Consider the following 18,439-nt stretch of genomic DNA (forward strand, 5'->3'; position numbering starts at 1 on the left):
CCTGCAGAAGGGGCATCGTGTGTGAAGCAGATCCGGCTGCTTGCCAGGAACAGAAGGTTTCAGACAAACACAAGCTTCATCCGTGGTGGGGGACCGGGTTAGCATGCTCCCTCATGGGGGCATCATTGCCCAGGCTCTGGGTCCTGCCAGCCCTAACCCATATATTACTTGAGAATATACACTACAAAACTCAATCAAACACACAGGGTGATTAAAATAAATTGCATTTTGTATCAATATTTTCATCGAGAAATTATACAGGGAAGGCCCATGAGGGCCTTGGGTGTTTTCTTAAATACAAAGTATAAATAACTGTACAGGATGCAAGGCTCCTCCTGGTGGTCACTCAAAGTGCTTCGATCAGGAGATTCTTTTTTTTTTTTTTTTCCTTTTTCTTTTTTTGCAGCTCCAAGGGTTCAGGGAAGCATGAGAGGGGAAGGAGAGGTAGAAAGAAGAGGGAGGGAGAGGGAAAGAGAGATTCAAGCAGTCCACAATGTTACTTGGTACGGTGTGATGATGAGAGTTACAATGTGAAGGACTTGGTGGAAAAGGCCCCTGACCAGCTGGGGAGTTGAGTCCATCACTGACTTCCGTGTCAGAAGCTGTAACTCCTGGGCTGTCAGAACTTTGTGCTTCTGGGCTGTCCCAAGGCGCTGCCCTTTTTCGCCCCGTAGGAGAAGACTGCACCGAAGATATCTTCATGATAACGTTTCTGGCTCTGTGAAATGAAACAGAGGCCAAGGCGTCAGCTGTGCTGAAGCAGCCAACTCTCAGTTCCCAGGCTGCATAAAACCCTGGGGCTGCAACAGCTTCCTGGCGACACACGCACTCACTAACCCTGTGCCTTCCTGCTTGCCTGGCTTGCTGCCGTCACACCCAGGTTCAGTTTCTCCTCAGCGCTATGCGTGGCCCACCTCAGCCTGTTCCCATACTTCATGGATGGATGGCGGCCCCACTACCTGCTTAATGTCCATCCCACACAACGCCAGTGGATGTGAGTTTTGAAATTGGCATGCATGCATGCGGCAGGCTGCACGTGCCTCCCTTTCCCCAGATCTTGAAGTCAGAGCACACAGCAGCAGGCTGAGGGCAAAGCCACCTGTTGCTCTTTATGGACCTGAACATGGGTTCCAAATGATCTGACCTTGGGAGCTTTTCTCCTTGGTGCTAGAGATTCTGGGGCCTCTCGTGTGTGAGGCAAGGACTGAGCAACATCCCCAGCTCTTATTTTCTCTTTTTAATTAAAAAAAAAATTATTGATTTCCTGCCTCTGCCTCCTGAGTGCTGGAATTAAAAGCATGCATGTGCCACCGTGTCTGGCTATGATTTTATTTTCGCACATACCCGTGCTCGTGTGTGTGTGTGTGTGTGTGTGTGCGCGTGCGCGCACGTGTGTGTGCTTGTGTGGTTGTGGCTATATGGCTGTATGTGTACACGAGTGCAATGCCCTCAGAGGCCACAAGAGGGTATCAGATTCCCTGGAGCTGAAGTTACAGGCAGGTCGTATACAGAATAGTACATGCTTTTAACTGCCGAGACATCTCTGCAGCTCAGATACCCCATGCTGATCCCGCCACTCTCCTGCCTCAGCTTCCCCAAAGCCTTAGGGTGTACAAGTGTGCCGTGCCTCTGCCCCACCTGCTCCTTGTAACCCTTTTGATGACAAAAGTCCATGACCACATCCGACACACATTGAACACACTGTAAGGCATTCACGATGTCCTTGCAGGTCACCGCGTGTCAGAACAATCTGCACCTCAGGACCTTTGTACCTGCTGCTCTCCCAACAGAATAGTCCAGACCTCTGTGTCGGTGATGCACAAGCCTGCTTCCTTACCTTCTTCAGGGACTTTGCTCACACGTCACCTCCCAGTAACCCCTCTGCAGCATCTTCACTAAAATAATGCATGCCTGCTCTAAGCCTCTGTTCTGCTTAATCCTCACCTGAAGCAGCGCACATTCTACGTGTTCTATTTCATCCACCCTGCCAGAACGTGTAAGCTCCATTTAGCTTGGCTTTTTGCTTTTTTTGTTTGTTTGTTTTTGAGACAGGGTCTCATGTGGCTGAGGCTGACCTTGAACTGACTATATAACCGAGGGATGATCTTGAACTCTTGATCCTCCTGCCTCTGTTTCCCTAGTGCTGAGATTAAAGGTGTGCACTATCATGTCCTAGGCCATTGGGGGGGGGGGGTTGTTAATTGCTTTTAATCTCTAACACATAGTAGGCACTTAATATAAATGTGGAGCATGAGTCTAAGCCTTAAGGACAGGTTTGGGAACCAGAGAGACAGAGAGAGGAAAAGGGAGAGAAAGGCCATGTGTCTGGGCTCTCATCGTCAGCACCAGGACCCCTTCCCTCAACAAAATGGAGTAACAGTCATTCTTCCCTCATAACGCCCTTAGAAGGGCAGAAGGAAATGTCACAGGACCGTCCTTGAGCTCCTGGAACAAGGCAAGCCCTGCTACCGACAGTCCTTCCTGAGAGGCCTGAGGGCATCCAGCCAGCAGCTCGCTGTAAATAAGTGTATGTTTCCCATAGCCAGTAGGGACAGGTCTCCCAGTCCTGGTGTCCACAGCCCTGCTCTGCTCTATGGGACCTTTCTGCAGGGGTGTGCGGAGCAGAGTCTATTACTCTGATTCTAGGAAAATACCGGCCGGACTTCTCAGCTAGCCGGCAGCCAGTGTGAAACAGGAAGTCCCCGCCCCCAGGAGCCCTGCCAGTCAGCCGGTCCCAGGTTTCTGCACTGGCGCAGAGGGTTTCAGGGCCCTCCCAGTTCTGGCGCCCTGGCCTGATTCCAATGGCACGTGACCTTCACCTACACCCTTTTCTAGGGTCCCACGGCAACTTTCATACCTTGAGCTGGAAGAAATAGTCCTCAACCTGCTCCTCGCTCAAGTTCAGCTTGGTGGCCACAAGCTTCTTCAAGGTGGTAGCCACATCCCCAGCCATGCGCACATCTCCACAAATATAGAGGTGGCCCTGCTCCCCATGGAGCACGCTGAGTACCTCACTGGCCAGCTCCGTCTGCAGGATGTCTTGAACGTAGACCTAAAAGCAGAGACCATGATGGCACCAGCCCTGGGTGGTCCCTGTGCCATGAGGAGGGGAGGAGGGACACTGAGGGTTTCAGTCGGGACTTCAGCTCAGGATACACAATCATCCTGGCCAACAGAACCCACGGATCGTCCCCGAGTTCACCATACTTCAGAAATGCTCCATCAAGCCAGTGGCCCTCCCTGCCCAGAGCTCTGAGATCTGCCTGCCTATACCCCAGGAAGAAGGTGCTTCCCAGCATGTAGCGGCCCCAGCTCTAATTTAGGACTGGGGTGTAGGTGCCCAGGTTCCCATTTATAAGAAAGGTCCTAAGTCGCTCAGAATGGTGCTTTTTCCACCTAAGATGGTCCAGCCGTTGGACCGAAGGGGATCCTCAGGAAACAAGGGTCTGAGCTGAGAGTCTACACTGACTGCTCATGTCCCTGGAGCACAGTGCCCATTTGAGGGCCCTGGTGGAATCAACTCAACAAGTCGATAATGTGGAGTTGAGGATAAAGCCAGCCTACAGGACATCTCCCCACACAGCCCTGCACCCAGGGCTGCTGGCGCCTACAGCTGGCAGCATTGTGGACTGCGGATACAGTGGGATTCTCAAACCACTCCGGACTTGGTCTTCTCCTCATAGTGCTTTTCTTAACACTTGAGGCTGTGCAACTGCCTCTCCCACTTTGGAGCAGAGGAGGCTCCGAGAGGGAGGGCTGTGTAGCCCAGGCACGGGCTTGCTGGGTGGGCACACTTACCTTGGGCTTGCCTGGCAGCCGGGAGTAGGCTGTATGCACCTGGTACAGCACCCCTTTGCGGACCATCTCCTGCATCTCTTCCTGATAGATGTGATCCTCCTCTGGGTGCCGGCATCCAAACACCAAGGTCATGCGACCTCCTTTGAGCCCTTTAAAACCCAGAAGGTTGCAGTTACCACAATAGCCACCAGAGGGAGACCCATGACCACCAGGTGCCCAACAGGTAAGTTTCTTATCTAGTATTATCCCCCCCCCCCCCCCCCCCCGTTTATAGTTAATGGAAGCAGTCTTGAAGAACATTGTTCAGTGTCAGTTATGATTATGTCAAAACATAGATATTTTTTTAATTTGCCATATTGCATTTTAGTTTTACTTTTCCCTTTTAAAATATCATTATAGCTAGTAGGGGCAGGAGGATTGCTGAAAATTCAAGGCCAGCCTTGTCCATGTAGGGAGGGAGTTTTCAGTCCAGCCAGGGATAGACTAGCAAGACTCTGTCCCAGATGTATATATGTAGGGTGTGTGTGTGTGTGTGTGTGTATGTGTTTAACATGCTAAGGGCGTTCTTTTAGTGAAATATCAGAAATTCTGTGGCCTTCTTTTGTAAAAATCATCTCTCCTGACATAGCTGTTACATCAAATGCAGGTGGTGAGGCCTCAGGTGTCCAGGACATCCCAGACTACCTCCTGAATGCTCTTGACTGTGCTGGACTTCATGTTCATGGTCTTAAATGTCAGGAATTGCAAAAGGTTCTACAAAAGCCTCCTGGGATAATTCTAAGCATAGAGATATCCTTTCTTTTGGGCTGTTTCTCAAACAAAAGGAAAATGTCTATCTGAATGTATTAATTTCATCTCGTAGCTTTGAGGTTGTCTTCACAGGCTCATTCTATGGGTTATCCCATAGATGGTACCAAAACCAAGGCCATCATTAAAGAAACAAAAACAAACAAACAGACAAGTGCAGCAAAATGGGCTGGTGCAATGGTTGAGCAGGGAAGGGAACTGTCATTAAGCCTAAGACATGGTCTGGTCCCTGGGACTGATTTGGTGGAAGAAGAGAAGCAAGTTGACCTCTGACCTCCACATGTGCATCCAGACACATGCACCCCTCCAAATACATTAAAAAAGGACAAGGAAGCTGCTGGTGGTGGTGCATGCCTTTAATCCCAGCACTCAGGAAGCAAAGGCAGCTGGATTGCTGTGAGTTGAGGACAGCCTGGCCTACAGAGCAAGTTCCAGGACAGGCACAAAGAAACCTTGTCTCAAAAAGAAAAAAACAAAAACAACCCTCCCCAAAACAAAAAACAAACAAACAAAAAGAACAAGGAAACATGAGGAAACATGAACGAAGTAGGCCGGCCACAAACCCTCCAAATCTGTTTACCTACCTATGTGGTACAGTGTACTAATTTGATGTACATGTGTATGTGTAATGATCATGGTAACTAGCATGCTCCCTTCCTGTACCTCTGTGCTGGGAGTCATGGAACCGCTGTTGCCAGAAACTGCGGAAGGGGGCGATGCCTGTGCCAGGCCCAATGAGGATGCAAGGCAGGGAGGGGTCCTCGGGGAGCTGGAAGCCACTGACGCTGCAAGGAGACAGAAGGAAGGAGATCTCAGACACCCCATGGCGGAAGCACATGCAGGATAGGGTCAGTGAGCTGAGTACACGGTATGGTGGTACTGTCAGGGACGGAGGGATACGCCAATCTCTAAGCCCTATGCAAAGTTTTATCCTCCCTGCCAAGGCATAGCATCTCCCCACACCTGAGACCTTTGGTGAAAGATCCAGTCTCACTGTACGCTGGACCCCACCACTCATCATCACCATTGCCCTTGCCATGGACTCCACGACACCTTGTAGTCAGATGGAAAATGAAGAGACCTAGAATCACACACACACACACACACACACACACACACACACACACACACTCACCCCTCAAACCTTCGTAGGCCAAGGGGAGCACTCAGTCCTAAATCCTTTCATTGTATTGCAGAATCCCCAGACCCAGGGGTTCTAAAGGGTCCTGAGTGGTGCTTACCTTCGCACAAAGCAGGGCACTGGGTCCTGGGGCTTCAGGTTTTTGATCCAAGTGCTGCAGACCCCATGGTGCAGGGGACCCTGACCATCTGCAATGACAGCACAGACCTTACCAACAACCCCTGTGGCCTTCATGCAACCCAGATGGGTGCTCTTCCTACACTGCCTCGCTCCTGAATGAGGAGTTACCCTCTCTCCCAACTCTCCACACAGATCAGGGAAGGCTGTAAGGGACCCGATGAGCAAATTCTCCCCTTGCCATTGCAGACAGAGTCACAGAGAAGTAAGAGGAACAGGTGACTAAAGTCATAGTGGACATGCTCAGGTCCCTCACTCTTAATCTAGAGTATTGGTTCTCAACCTGTGTGTTGCAACCTCTTCAAGGGTCAAATGACCCTTCATGGTGGTTGCATATCAGATATTAACATTAAGATTCATAAGGGTAGCAAAATTACAGTTATGAAGTAACAATGAAAATAATCTTATGGTTGGGGGTCACCACAAGTGAGGAACTGTATTAAAGGGTCACAGCATTGGGAAGATTAAGAACCACTGGTCTGGAGCATCTCTAGGGACTCTCGCCACACTCCCTGCCAAGGCTCTGACCACAGCAGTGGGAAGTGACCCCCCAGGGCTGGCCCCTGGAGTGTCCTCATGAAGGTCTTCACCAGTGGGAGCCCTGGATGAGGAATGGTCTTCCACTCCCCCTGTCTCTTCTGGCATCTCTGTCTTCCCCAGCAGCCTTTCCTGGGCCTGTAGATATCCCAGTTTCCTCTGTTATATTCACTTCTTCCTCATGACCAGACACAGAGGAGGCCTCCAGCAACTTGAATGGTCCTTTGCTTCTGTTCTGTGTAAACTGGCCTTCACAGGGCTCACATGCATCTCCTCTCTCACCCAGTGATGAGGTGTGGTCAATCTAAATACAGGCTCTGTCCAGTATTTGGAAACTGTGTTCTTTGCCAAGAAGGGAGGGCTTTGAGATACAGACCCTGCCCAGCCCTTCCAGCTCAGACAGAGCTCAGTTACAGATGTTAGAACAGGGAGCCAAGTCCACCCAGTGCAGGATCCAAGACTAAGTGGACAGATCACTGGAGACTCTGGTCTATGGTAGCTCCACACACACGCCCACTCACTCTCTAGGATACCCACTGTTTACAGTCACACACAGCCATTTCTCTAAGATCTCCATGCCTGCACCCTCTACTTGGCTTTATGCCTACTCTATGAGGGCAGAGCCTGTCGGTAGAGTTCCCATACCCAGTGTGGGTCCCAGCATGGAGGTGGGTCATGGCCATCACAGAATGAGAGCAATGGGGGTATGAACAATCTGTACCAAAGTTTCCTGCCTTGGGTGGCATCATTAGGGTCCTAGGAATAATTGGGTTCCCCAAGGGTTCAAGGCTTTGCACATCTGAGCCTGTTCCACTCTCAGTTGATAAATTGCCAGGCTGGCTCATGGGCATGTCTGTGGGGCAGACTGTCAACTGATGGAGGAGAGTCTAGCCTACGGTGGGCCATGCTGTCCCTGGGCAGGTGACCCTGAGTTGTATAAGGAAGTAGTTGACCCAGAGGGAACAAGCCAGAAAGCAATTATTCCTCCATGCCTCAAGCTCCTGCCTCGGTTTCCATTGATAATGGACTGTAACCTGAAAGCTAAACAAACCCTTTCTTCTCCTAAAATTGTAGAGGAGGTAGCCATGGTGTCTGTCACAGCAACAAAAAACAATCTAGTACAGCTGCCCTCAAAGTACCAAGTGCAGATGACGTCAGAGTCTGCCTGCCTCACCTCGGGTCCGATAGGTGACCACGGCCACAGTGAGGTGGACCTCTGAGGGGGTGTGGTCCTGGGAGGAGCTGATGGAGTAGTAGCGGGGCTTCAGAATGGGGAGCTGCGACAGCAGGAAGGCAGCAGGCACACGCAATGATGGGAACTCTTCCAGCACCTCCAGGAACGTGGGGCTGTTGCTGAACTTCCAATCATTGTACTCTGAGGGCTGAAAGCCAAGGGCAATGTGAGGGATTAGGGGAGCTGCCATTGTAGGAAAGGAGCTTTCTTTCCCACCTAGGCACACGGGCAAGGAGGGCGCTGTCCAGGGTGCTGAGGCCACTATCTTGGCGAGGAAGCAAAGACCTGGGGCAGACAGTAACATTTCTCAGTTGTGCCTAGAAATATATTCTGGGCAGAATTAAGGTGTGACGAGACAGTATTGCAACCCCAGCTAGTCACAAGACTGAGGCAGGAGGATTTCAAGTTCAAGGCCAGCAGGGGCTGCAGACTAAGCTGAGAGTTAGCCTGGATAACTTAGTGAGACCCTGCCTCAGAATAAAATAAAAGAGAGAGATGGGAGTTTGTCCCAGTGGTAGAGCACTTGCCTGGCATTTATGAAGGCCTGAGGCCAACTCCTAGTGCCCACAAAACAAGGACAAAAGCAAAACCAAGATCAAGCAACACAAATCAAAACACAGAAACCTCCCCAATATTAGCTCCCTATGGGCAGGGCTCAGTGCCCTATTTTTGGGGGGAGGGGAATGGAGGCAAGGTCTTGCTATATAACCCAGATTGGCTTTGAACTCTTGCTGGCCAAGGCTGGTTCTCTAACTCACCATCCTCCTGCCTCAGCCTCTTGAGTACGGGAATCACAGGCATGCACCACCATGTCCAGCTCAACTTACTTCCTTGTTACACTATGATTTGGAACCAGTTATATCTGGGCTCAAATCACAGCTAGATGTCCCTCCTAGCTTAGCCTTAGTCCTCATGGAGTGAAGTTGATAGCTCTTTCACGCAAGGATGCTGAGGTGATGCTACTGTGCCCAGTGCCTCTCACAGAGACAAGCGTGTCCCTCCACTAACCTATTAACTCGGCTGCTCGCCTGCCATCACATTCATTGACTCCACATGTTTGTTCCACATTTGGGAAGACAAAGGCCACCTGTAGAGGCTGCCCCTCTATGGGGCACATTCGAGGAAGTGCCCTTCGGCTATGTGTTGACTACTCTTCACTGTGAACTGGATTTAGGATCACTGTGGAAACGCACCTCTGTGAGGGTGTTTCTAGAGGTTTGACTGGGGAAGACCCACCAGGAATTCCCCTGGGTTGAGGCTCCAGACAAGAGGAAAAGGAGAAAATGAGCAGGGTTTCCGCATATACCTTTCTCTGCTTCCTCACTCCGGAAGTGAGGTGACCAGCCACCCACACTTCTGCTGTCGTGACTCCCTACCCTGACGGACAGGACCCTCCTCTCCTTAACTTGCTTCTATCATGTATTTTGTCAGAGAAATGGGACTTGAATTCAGGGCACACCACACTGGCTCTCAGAGAAACTCGTTCACTTGGTACTACCCTGTACTAAAGATGGGCAGCAAAGGATACCCAGCCCTCACCAGACACGGACGAGTCACACCTAGAGCCTCGAGAGGATGGTCTCAGAAGTTCCTCTACTCTATGAAATGCCCTGGCCTCACCCCCCAGCCAGACCCTCACCTGACACAGGGCCTCCAGCCTCTGCCTTTCAGTCTCGTCTGTGGCCAGGCGGGCCAGCTTGTGGAGCTGCAGCTGTGTGGGAGGGGTAGTGATGTCCAGGAAGTAGGTGAGGGCTTGGGTGAGCGAGCAGGGGGGCAGCCTCTTATCCTTGACCCAGTAGCTGCCTGAATGGAGGGAGGGAGGTATCAGTCTGGGAAGGCCCAGTCTGGGTCTCTCAGAAGACTCCTATCCCCCAGCTCCAAGTAAGAGAAGGCTCTGACATCGTGGCAAAGATCAGGTACTGGTGCTGAGACAGGGCTGCCAGGGATGATGGATTGCTACAGGTGGGCTGATCAATTTCTCCGGGTAGGCTGACTGACTGCTCGTACTTGGGCACCCATATTGACATTGTCCTGACAAACTAACCATGTCCTTTTGTGCCCCCTACTTAAGTCTCTGACACCCTCACGTGAACTACAAATTCACAGTGACTAAGTTCACTGGAGACTGATGTATGTCCCAGAGGCTAGCTGCACATTTAGAGAAAGGTTCATGGCTCCAGTCCCCTGAGGTATTAAATCAAGAGGTTCCAGGTAGATAGATCGGTATAAATTGAGGTAGCCAGGCTTCAGGAGTTCCAAGAGACAGCTTGTAGAGCAATCACAGCCCAATCTGGGGTCAGCAGACCCAGGTTCAAACTGGCTCCCCATTTCCCAGCTGACAGTCTGAACCCTGTGGTCTCTGGCTGCTTTCTTGAGAAACAGATATGACAAAGGCCGGGCTGACACTGGCAATGAGGAGATCCACACTTGGGAAGTGATTGGCACGGTGCTTGGTCCAGGTGTTTACTGCATGCTGGCACATACTCTCCCCTCCCCCACTTCCTTCTAGGAAAAAGGATCGTAGATTAGTGACATCCCATCTGGACCACATCTGCGTCCTTACAGCCCCAAGGATGCCTCAAGTCCCTTGTCTTTAAGTTTCAGGCTGACTCACTTTCTCCCGGGTAATGGTGACACTACCGGGTTTTGCTTTTCTGATACCTCCCCTGAGGTAAGGGGACACACTCCAGGAGGCATCACTACTAGTGGAGACCAGAGTTTCTCCCATGACCAGAACAGACATAGTCCCCAGTCCTTGGGGATGGGAGTGAGGAGGGTAGGTCTTTCTGGGGGCCTGGGGCTCACCGCTCTCATCCTGCACCTCCAAGCACACGATTTGGTGGGGCGAAGGGCAATCCACAACTCGTTCCAAGATCCCCTGGACCAGGGCCTCCTGGTTGCCTGGGAAAATCCCAAGGTGTTCCCCAGGCAGATAGCTGGGGCCATGGCTGCCCTCGAAGGAGAGTTGGACAAGCAGGGTGGTTCGGCTGCAGAAGAAAAACGGGAGCCCTGGGTACCTGCAGCTTTCCCCGGGATAAGCACTCTCCCGCCACCCTCCTGCTGGCTTCCTCCAGCTTTGGTCACCAACCAAGGTTTGTGGCAGGACCTCCTCTCAGCTAGGGACCCTCCGAGCTTCAGAGTTTTCCAAAGGAGTTTGACCACTGCTCTCCCTAGCAAGGGACCGAGCCCATAGGGTTTGGGCACAACTCTGTCACAAAAAGCATCTCACCCAGGGTGTGTGAGCATTGGAAATAGCTTTTTCTTGTCTCTAGAACAAACCCTGTTTTCATTAGAACCGAGGCTAGTCTCCCTAAAGGGTAGGAGTGAGGGAGAGGAAAGACAACGCGGTACAAATTACAGGTCACCCATGACCCTCATCTACCCAGCTGAGAGATTTCCATCCTTGTCAAATATCCTCACAAATGGTCTGAGTGTCCCCTGGCCACCTCTTTCAGTGAGAGTCCAAAGAGGAGGGTCAGTGAGGCAGAGACCTGGTTCCCAAACTGGGCAAAGGCAGAGGTGCCAAGGACTAGCAGGGAAGCTGGTCCCGAAGGCGGCATCCTCAGCAGGCAGGTCTCCCCTCCTCATCTACAGACTGACTCACTCAGCTCCTTTATTTATCCCAGAGCCCTGCCCATCCTTACCTGGACTTCTTACTCTGCAGATTCTGCTGTGATTTCAGTCTCATGGTGAACACGTTCTTGGCGTGCATACTGCTGAGGGCTGGGGAGACAGAGATAGGATGGCATGGGGCTTCTGTGCTGTGTGTGTGTTGGGGGGAACCTTTGTGCTGTGGAGGGGAGCCCCTGTGCTGTGGAGGGAGTCGCTGTGCTGTGTGTGTGTGTGTGTGTGTGTGTGTGTGTGTGTGTATGTGGAGCCTCTGTGCTGTGGGGGGTGGAGCTCCTGTGCTGTGCTGTGTGTGTGTGTGTGTGTGTAGCCCCTGTGGGGGGAGAAGGCCCTGTGATGTGGTGGAGGAAGCCCCCATAAGCTGAACGGAGTATCCCTGCAGGCTACCCTCGCTCTTGCTGTCCTGAGGTAGGACCTGTAAGGTTTTCCTTCCCCGCTAGTTTTGAATCATAAGTAAAGAAAGACCCTGGGCCTGGCCGGATGTGCTGACCCAAGTCTGTGATGCCAGCAGGAGTTCGAGGCCATTCTTGGCCACGTAGCGAGTTTGAGAACAGTCTAGGCCACATGAGATCCTGTCTCAGCTCCCTGCTTCCACATAAACACAAAGAAGGGGAAAACAGTAACTAAAACTAAACAACCAGAAGGATCCCGGATGAACAGTGGCTTTGAGGTTGGGAAGTACCGGGAGATGCAGTTTAGACGTTAAGACACAGAAAGTCTTGGGACACCCATGTAGTTTAGGGATTTGGGATTCACAGACCATGGCAGAGGTAAAGCTAGGCATGTTCTAATGTGCAGAAACCCAGGATGGGCAGAGCTGAGCCACCGACTGTTGCCCTGAGTCACTCCCAGAAGCCTTCTTCATGCCATGTGGCTCCCTTCGGAAGACTGGCTCCAGCCCCCTTGTCCCCCACATGCTACCCCACACTTCATGTTCTTGAGCTGTAACTTCTCTGGATTTGCCACAGGCCAAGTGGCAGGACAAGTGTCATAGGCCAGTTCGTATGGGTCAAGAGGCTGGCACACTGTCTGGGAGAGTTGCCCCTGCCACCCACCCGCTGATGCTGGCTCCCTGCTCTCACTACACTCTCTCAAGCTTTGCTCAGATAGCCTTAACCCAGGCAGGAAAGACCAGCAGTGCACAGAGGGGCTGGTACCTTTGTTGAGGTCTAAAGGCTCCAGGCTCTGGGTGAGCCTATACTGCTGTGGCTCCCATATTGCATTGGAAGTGTAGCGTTTCGGGATCTGAATGTGATGTTTGCTTCGAACATTAAACGTCTCACAGGCCACCTGGAAAGTTAGGCAGAGTGGCATTCATTATCACCATCACCACCCTTCACCGTGGGTCAAATACGGAATGGATGCATCCCCAAACTCCTAAGAGTGTCAGCTGGGGACTGAAGGAGCTCAGAGAAGCCCAGGTTTGGTACACAGCGGCCATTGATATTATAGCAAATATTAAAGCTGCCGTCGTATTCCTATCCTCTTCCTACACAGTGAGGGAGGCCCAGGGCTTCCCTATCCTGATAGAAAACCTCATGGAGAAGACCCAAGTCTTCTGGGCTTCCAATTGCTGTCCTTTCACTGCAGAGATAAGTTCCCTCCATCTACAGGAAGAATCCAGAAAGAAGATTGGAGGAGATACAGCCAGGTCACAAGAGGTCAGCAGTGTGGTCCCTGTCCCTTCCTCTGTAGACCTGGGAGACTGAAGCAAGGCACCACTGTCCCGAGGTGGCCAAGGCTACTGGTGGGAAAGTCATTAGGCCAGAAGTTCAGGATGGCGAGTTGATGAGCTGCCTTCTCCCACCTGGATAAACACCCCTGAGTGACACCCTCCTGGTGGGGTGGGGTTTGGGGAGAGCTGCTTTGACCTGAGACATCAGGCCCACAGCTCTAGCCTACACCTGGCAGAGGTTATGACCCCCGGAACATCAGGCTCAGGTGTGTTTGGCATGAACACATTACATCCTGTCTGACTGGGAACTGACCCGGAAGGTTTGCACAGCCCAGCCGCGGAAGGCGTCCTCTTGCCCACTGAGCTCATCCCCTTCTCCCGTGTGGACAAGCTGAGATGCTCCCAGTTGGGACAGCTTCTGGTCGATGTCATGAGCAAAGGCACAGAACTGAGGGTACATGCTGGATCCAAGGCCAAACACGGCATACCTGCCAAGGAGGACATGGGTGGAGACTGAGGATGCATGGTAGCTACGGTCTTCAGGGACAGCCCTATTCTCCCATGCCCACAATCTTTGGTCATGTGACTAATGCCCTCTTGGACTGCAGACCTGCAAGAGGGACTTGGTTTCTGTGTCCTGATCCTCAACCTACTTAGAAGACAAAACTCAGACCAGGGCCTCTGCCCTCGGCATCTCTGAGAAGATATCCTATGTATGCCCACTTCCATGGTCTGACCCCAGACGGCTCAGGAGGCAGGGCTGTGGGAGGGTGTCTCACCTAAAGGTGTGGGTGAGTTCTCTCAGCATGAACAGAGCTTTCTTCAGAGTCTACAAAGACAAAGGATCAGAGTTCTCAGGGCAGGAGCCACAAAATCACTGTTTGCCTTTCCCATTAGGGTCCATTTAAACCCTGGCCACACCCAGCATGCAAGAAATCCACATCCTTGGGGCAAGCCACTGGACAGGTCCAGTTGCCCCTCCCCGCAGCTGTAGCAGCCCACTGCCTCCTGCAAGTTCCTCCACATGCAAGCTGTGCTACCTGCACATGCACACACGTGCACACACACATGCGAAACAATGTAATAAAGCTAATCTCCTCAAATAATCTAAATACATAAATAAAGCCTGGTCCATTCACAAGAAGGCATTGTGTGCCATTGGGAAAATGGCATAAGAAGGACCCAGAGTGGCCTGAGCACTTACTTCCAATGCCCTCTTCAGGTCCCCTGACCTCTTGTCCCCTGGACCTCTTTTCTTGATTGTCACAAACCCTTCTTCCCCCAGATGACCAGGACCCCAGCCACGCACCTGCCCATTGCTGGGGCAATCTCCATTCCCAAACGTGCTTGTCACCACCAGCAACAATTGCTCCTCTTCCAAGGCGCTTGTCTTGTACTGGTTCATGCAGACAACCTGCATGGAGCACAGGAGACATCAGCCCTCCACTGCCAGGAGGCCCTCTGCACTCACCCCAGACTCCTTCCTCCTAAGTGTGTACCTTGGTGTTGAAGGCATAGCTGAACAAGGCTGCCAGGTCCCGGGCTAGCACTTCGGACTTCCCTGTCTCGGTAGCAAAGAGGACTGTGGCTCTAACTCGGGAAGCCATGACTTTGCGCATCAACATGGAAGCAAAGAGCACCACTCTGTGGGGACAGACAGATAGATGCTGTGTTGAGTCAGCTCCCAGAAGACAGTGGAAAAGGGACAGCACCGGGGAGGGTAGGAGGAAGCATCCTCCATTTCTCATCAGCTGGTGGCCCCTGTACACCTTGACTCAGTCCCTCTGGGACATTTGGGACAACAGAAGAAAATGAGTCTCAGATTGGTGTCTAGAGTTTGGGGAACCAAAACCATAAAGAACATTCTCCATATGCCCCGCCCTTCATGGCAAACCCAGGGAACGGGGACTGTGAACAGGGACACAGTGCAGACAGCAACATTGCCCACTTCCACATACTTCCCCAAGACTCTGAACCGGATCTCTCTCCTCCTGGGCCTCAGCTTCACGTTCTGCCAGATGTGTGTCTTCCAGGGCTCAACCTGCAGGAAAGAAGGGAGATATGACAGTGGCAGATGTTTGGGCTAGGACTGGAGGATGCTGGGGAGGCAGAGGATCCTCTCTATAGCACTCATGGAAGCCCATGGCACCCACATCACCAAACCTCAGCAAAAGCTCAGAGCGGCACCTTTCGGGTCCCACATGGAGCCACGCAGCAGTGGGCACTTGGCTTTCTTTATTAATGTCCCAGAAGGCAGAGGACCACCTGCTTTTAGTATCTCATTATCTCTAGATAATGTATAGTCTCATCTGGCCACCTTAGAGACAAGGTGGCCCTCAGCTGGCACGTGCTACCCTGGGCAGTCACACTACATAGCGTCTGCAGCTCAGCTACAAGATGGGGAGGGTGGGGCGGCTCCCGCTGACCTGATAGTAGTAGAACGGAGATAGGACGTAGTTCAGCATCTCCTGGTGGAACACAGGGGTGATGCTCCCAGACATTGGAGGGACCAGCCAAATCCAGTCTGCGGGGCAGCCTCCTCGGGCCCGGTACTCATTCTGCATGTGCTTCATGAAGGACTCTGAGGCTGTGTGGTGGTCCATGATGGTCACGTTCTGCTTCTGGAGTAGGGGAAGATGGAGTGGACTTAGATAAGGGGAACAGAGGAGAGTTGGAGGGCGACTGCCCCGGAAGGCGGGTGATCTATGCAATGGCTCTGCTGCTGCTCCTGGTCCTCTACCGATTGCTGCAGAAATATACACAGGTCCAAGCCCACAGATTTGAACCCCGAGGCCATCGTCACAGCCATTCACATGGTGGCCAGCCCTCAGTCACATGACAGCTTTCCCCCAGACCCTAGAGGAGCATCCAGAAACTCCAGGCATTGCCAGCAAAAAGCGAACCTCAGATGGGGACCACTCACACAGCACCGCCTTGTTTCAGTTAAAGAAAATATGAGCTCAAAGGCGGCACACTTGGTGGAGGGCTTGCCTGGCATGCACAGGGCCCTATGTCTATAATTTCAGCACTCCAGTGGTACAGGCAGAGGATCAAGGTCATCTGTAGCTGCATAGGGAGTTCCAGGTCAGCCTGGGCTACAGGAGATCCTGTCTCCAAAACAAGCAAATACAAAACCCTCCTAGTCACCTGTGGGGACAGGGAGGACCAGAATATAGGGGAGATAAGCTACCCACTGTCTACACCTAGAGGACATAAAGTCTGAACTAGCCTAGAACGACGCAGTAAAAGCAGCTGTGCCCCCAAAGTCTGGAGATCCATTCAACCAAGAGAAATTTGTTTTATGGCTCGGGATATGGCCAAGTAGATAAGGTTGTTTGTCACCAAGCCAGATCTGAATCTCATCCCAGGAACCCACACAGCAGAAGGAGAGAACCAACTCCTAAAGGTTGTTCTCTGACTTCCACACTAAGTAAAGAAATGTTAAAAAAAATTTTTTTTTGAAAGAGAAATACTTTTAACATAGTGGTCAAAACTCTGCCTTCTCATTAGCCATGTGACTTTGAGCTACAAGATCTTTAACCTTGACACCCATCAGCATCCTCATCTGTGAAATGGGAGGCAACAGTTCCTGTCTCTGTTCCTCCATCGTGAGGCTGTTGAAAGGACGTGAACCAGCACATACTCTCAGTGGGCGTTATCTGCTCCAGCCCGGCTGCTGCTTACTGTGACGGCCATGGGCACAGGAGAGATGGCACAGGTCTCCAAGCACTGCCCACAAAGAGCAAGCCTCTTAGGGAGGCTGAAGGATGTCAGCTATCTTCATAAGGCCTGGTGGGATTTGTGGTGGAGGAAGCAAAGGCTGCTTGGGAGGGACCGTGGAGAAAGCCTAGTGTCAGGGATAGGCCCGGGGTGGGGAGGGGAGATGGGAGATGGACAGCTGTAAAGAGAGGGCAAGTCTTAGAGATGGGTTCAAGCTGGCCGAGGGGGGGGGGGCATTCCTGAGGGAATATGCTGTCCAAGCCAAGGCCTGCAGCTGCCATCAATACTCATCTAACCACACTTAAAACCCATTTACAGCTGCTGCTTGTCGCCTAATAGGGCTCTGGTCTGGGGGTCCGTCACAAGATGAAAATATCATCAGTCAAGACACATTGAATAGACACTGGAGGGTTGCTCAGCTTCAGGGTGCTGGCCTAGCTTACACCACAGCCTGGGCTCAAGCCCTAGTACCACATTAAAAAATGAACAACCCAGATGTGGTAGCTAACACCTGTGATCTCAGCACTCTGGATGTGGGTGCAAGGAGATCAGAAGTTACCACGTGAGCTTGAGGCTATAGTTCATGATCCTAGAGAAGCTAAGAAATAAAGTGAACCCAAAGGAAAACATACATAGACCCACCTGGAAATTGGAAACAGACAAGATCGCCTGACAAAACTGGGAACGTGAGGGCGACCTTCTTGCCAAAGCCTCTACCCACTCCTAAGATGCCTGACATACCTGGAAACTGTGGAGCACAGCCACGTTGATCTCTGTGACAGCCCGGTCTTTCCAGAGGGAGGCCAGTGTGTGAGTCTCTAGGCCCATCCTTCTGCCCACTTCCTATAGAAGACAGATGTTGAGAGTGAGATAGTTTTGGGAACCCACCCACCTGTCTGCTCCCCCAGATGGTCCAGCTGGGTAGCCCTTTTCACCTCCAGGATGTTGTAGCGCTGCATGTCACAAAAGTCTCGAACTCCAATCTCTGTGCCCATGTACCAACCATTGAAGGGGCAGGCTGGGAATTCAAGGCCACCCACTTCCAGCAGCATGTTGGCTACAGCAGGCAGGGCATACCACTTCAGCCCAAGCTCCTGGAACCACTCGTACCTGGCAGGGAGGGAGAGCCAGCTGCAGTTAGGGTCTTCTTTGCCTGTTCTCCTTAATAAAAATAACTAAGCTCAGCAAAAGAGTCAACCAAAGAAATTCCAACTCTCTGTTTTTTTTTTTTTTTTGAGACAGGGTCTCATATCCCAGACCAGCCTTGATTTTATGTAGCTGAGGGTGGCCTTAAATGTCTGAGTCTCCCGACTCCTATCTCCCAAGTGCTGGAATTACAGGCATGCTTCTTCAAAGCAAGTTTATTCAGTGCTGGGGATCAAAGTTAGGGCTTCGAGTGTACTAAGCAAGCGTGCTCAACTGAGCCATATTGCCAGCACTAGAAAAATCTGTTTTAGGAGTTGATCTCAGTCACCCCACCAGGAGAGATAACAGGGCATGCTAGGGGGTCATTCATTAAATAAGGCCCCCCTTTACCCAACCATTCATGCAAATGGTCAGGTGTATGCCAGGCTAAATGCTGAGACTCCAGCACAACACAGTGCTAAGGACTCTGGCATCAGACAGCTGGACTCAGGCTCTGCCTCAGCACTGACTAGGGGGCTTTTAGCTTCTCGGAGCATCAGTATCCCCATCATTAGAATAGAGCCAACAGCATCAAACT

General features: G+C 51.7%; 1 protein-coding gene across 1 annotated transcript in view; it reads right to left on the reverse strand.

Moving 5' to 3' along the window:
- Positions 1-291: 291 nt before the first annotated feature.
- Positions 292-18,439, reverse strand: part of Nos2 (nitric oxide synthase 2) — a 37,501-nt gene continuing 19,353 nt past the window's right edge. The window contains exons 9-26 of the mRNA XM_041664578.1: positions 17,652-17,826; positions 17,458-17,559; positions 15,423-15,617; positions 14,955-15,037; positions 14,496-14,640; positions 14,306-14,410; positions 13,776-13,825; positions 13,310-13,484; positions 12,479-12,611; positions 11,339-11,417; positions 10,500-10,681; positions 9,334-9,497; positions 7,635-7,842; positions 5,847-5,934; positions 5,269-5,390; positions 3,799-3,947; positions 2,858-3,052; positions 292-718 (exon numbers count right to left, since the gene is read on the reverse strand). Of these exons, the coding sequence (XP_041520512.1) occupies positions 620-718; positions 2,858-3,052; positions 3,799-3,947; positions 5,269-5,390; positions 5,847-5,934; positions 7,635-7,842; positions 9,334-9,497; positions 10,500-10,681; positions 11,339-11,417; positions 12,479-12,611; positions 13,310-13,484; positions 13,776-13,825; positions 14,306-14,410; positions 14,496-14,640; positions 14,955-15,037; positions 15,423-15,617; positions 17,458-17,559; positions 17,652-17,826 (2,449 nt within the window). The 3' untranslated portion in view covers positions 292-619. The remainder of the gene's footprint in view (positions 719-2,857; positions 3,053-3,798; positions 3,948-5,268; positions 5,391-5,846; positions 5,935-7,634; positions 7,843-9,333; positions 9,498-10,499; positions 10,682-11,338; positions 11,418-12,478; positions 12,612-13,309; positions 13,485-13,775; positions 13,826-14,305; positions 14,411-14,495; positions 14,641-14,954; positions 15,038-15,422; positions 15,618-17,457; positions 17,560-17,651; positions 17,827-18,439) is intronic.

Source organism: Microtus oregoni, unplaced genomic scaffold (genome assembly GCF_018167655.1).
Source record: "Microtus oregoni isolate MIOR12 unplaced genomic scaffold, Mior012 000015F_ref0000493, whole genome shotgun sequence".
Lineage (NCBI taxonomy): Eukaryota > Metazoa > Chordata > Mammalia > Rodentia > Cricetidae > Microtus > Microtus oregoni.